The sequence below is a fragment of the Halyomorpha halys genome, unplaced genomic scaffold (assembly GCF_000696795.3).
Source record: "Halyomorpha halys isolate HHAL.00 unplaced genomic scaffold, Hhal_1.1 Scaffold171.1, whole genome shotgun sequence".
NCBI classification, from domain to species: Eukaryota; Metazoa; Arthropoda; class Insecta; order Hemiptera; family Pentatomidae; genus Halyomorpha; species Halyomorpha halys.
In genome coordinates, this window is record NW_027115842.1 from 231960 (window position 1) to 234716 (window position 2757).

At 27.9% G+C, this 2757-nt stretch overlaps 1 protein-coding gene across 12 annotated transcripts in view; it reads right to left on the minus strand.

Moving 5' to 3' along the window:
- The window catches only part of enc (encore), a 130659-nt gene that overhangs the window by 78018 nt on the left and 49884 nt on the right, over positions 1-2757 (minus strand). For 9 of the 12 annotated variants that reach the window (XM_067052796.1, XM_067052801.1, XM_067052797.1 and 6 more), the window contains one exon: positions 820-889. The exons of the other annotated variants lie outside the window; for them this stretch is intronic. In XM_067052796.1, coding sequence (XP_066908897.1) covers positions 820-835 — 16 coding nt within the window. In that variant the 5' untranslated portion in view covers positions 836-889. The remainder of the gene's footprint in view (positions 1-819; positions 890-2757) is intronic. 12 annotated transcript variants of the gene reach the window in all.

The window sequence follows — 2757 nt, forward strand, 5'->3', positions numbered from 1 at the left end:
TATCTGTTATTATTTCTCTTTTAATCAATTGTATATAATCTTTTATTATTCTTATATTGAAATGAACAAAAAGGGGAAAGAAAAAAGGAATAAATTGAAATATTTGTATTTAGTGTGTAGACTGAAATTGATTGTAAAAGAAAAATGTGGGGGAAAAAAAAATGTTTTCTTTCTATTTTACTATATCATGTAAAAATATGCAGTTTATATATGTCCGATCACGGATTGATTATTATGCTGTGTAATGTAGCAACCCGATGTATTTGGGCAGCATGAATGAATAAAGCATTTCTCTCTCTCTTTTACACTTCATTATATATCTTTTTAATTTTTCATTCATGTTTACATCATTTAAGTGTTTTTTAAGTCCCAATGAAGTCCTGCATTGTTGGGCGAAACATTGGTTCAATATAAATAGTTTAATCACGATTTGAGTTTTTGCTTTGGCCGCACCCGGATCATCTTCCATTTTTTTATGAAGAAAAATAAATTCTTTATTGGTTTCTCTTTTGAGTAGATAAAAAATAAGCAATAGGTCCACTTGTTGGAATAATTTTCCATATCTAGAAACAGATTACCAATCGACTCAATGGTTCTCAAAACAAGCCTTCATTAATGTGATTATATAATAACAATTCTCTAATCTATAAAGCACACAAAATTTAAAATAAATATCATTCATAAAACAAAAATCCGAAGTGCACTTAGTATACTAAGGGAAACATCAAAATTGCCAAGGATGCCGAAGTGCAAGTGTGAGTTAATTACATCTAAGAGAACAAAAAGGGTTAACTTTAATAATTTCAAATCGCTACTCACTCTCCAGTTTAGCCATATTGGGTCGAGGGGATCATGTGGTTAGATCTGCTAAATGTCAGGCACCTGGAATCTAACCACACAGTATCCTTCTAGTTTATAAAGGTACACAAATTAAAACGTAAACAAACACAAAATTTTAAACATTCAAATATAAATTCTTTTCTTATACAATCCATAGTAATTTTCAGATAAAATCATTTAAAACTTATACTTAGGTACGATTCTGATGCTGTGAAGACTTTTTAAAAAAATACTACTAGCACATAAGAGATCAACAGTAAAAATACAAAATATTTAAAAATAAACGAGGAAGGAAATATTTAATACGTAAACATTTTACAAAATTTAAAATAACACTAAGAGTGAGGCAGAGTTAGGCAAAAATTAGCTATAGTTGAAATTAATAGCTAAAATTGTCATGGATACGGCATTAATTTACAAATGGTTCATTCATGGATAACGGTCGTATCCATGGCAACTTTAGCTATTAGTTTCAACGGAAATATTAACATGAGTGTTACACATACCTCCTACCACACCCACTCCCATGATATTCCAAACCCAGTTTTTACTTTGACTAGGGAAGATTATAGTATATCTTCTTTTTAATTATGCTTTCAACAAAGGAAGGGAGCGCAAACCATAGTGAATAAGCTACTGATCTCTTGTATCTGACAATCAGGTTTAAGTCCAGCTATCGGAGATAATTATTGTTAATTGGCTTTGTATATGTATATAGGAAAAAAAAATTTTTTAAGAAAAAAAGTGTATTGTATTTAGTTTATTGATAATTATTGTTTAAAAAAAAAGAGAAAATTAAAATTATTAAATAAATCAAAACTTGTATCCTTTTTTGTCTCAACACTTTTTATTTCAACAGTCTAACATTTTAGCCATCCTCAAGGACATCTTCAATTATAAGTTCTTCCTCACATTAAATTTAGAATTTCTTTTGCAGGCTATTCGGCCCAGGTCATTCATTAATTATAAGTTAAAAACCTATTTTTTTATTTAAAATCTATGGACCATATACATACATGTATGTATATACATATATGTAAATATATCCACACAAAATCACTATCATATACATATATGTATATGGTAGTGATTTTGTGTGGATAATTTTAAAATAAGAAGAATTAGATATTAATAATTTTAAATAAAAAAATGGGTTTTTAACTTATAATTAATGAATGACCTGGGCAGAATAGCCTGCAAAAGAAATTCTAAATTTAATGTGAGGAAGAATTTATAATTGAAGATGGCTAAAATGGCCGAAACGTTGGACTGTTGAAATAAAAAGTGTTGAGACAAAAAAGGATACAAGTTTTGATTTATTTAATAAATAATTACCTTGTCTCAAGAAATTGAAATAATATAATTAAAGAAAATGTTAATGTATTGTAGTGTATATATGTCCAATTATGGATTGATATGATGTCTGTTATAGCACTATACCTACTACTTCATAAATTTGTTAAATTTTCGATATTTAAATAACGATATTTTATTTATAATCTCAACACTTTTTTGATACTGGTTAATATTGTTTAAATAAATAAAATGTTATCTATTTTAGTCTCAAAACATTTTTATTCTATTTTTAAATCCGACGTTTCGGCCATCCTCATAGACAATCTATCACATAACAGCTTTTATTACACATACGATCTTCAACAATTCCAAACAAATAACAATATTATTTATAAATTATCATACCTTAATACAATTTTAGAACCAAAACATTAAAAAAACTACTTTATGCAGGCTATTTTAACTTGTCTATATAAATGACCTGGGCAGAATAGCCTGCATGAATTTGTTTTTTAAATGATTTGGTGCAACATTTACTAGACAAACGGTCTAAATTGCCAATCCATTACAAAAGACTGATCTACATGACTATTATAAGGCCTATCTGGACATACGGAGTTG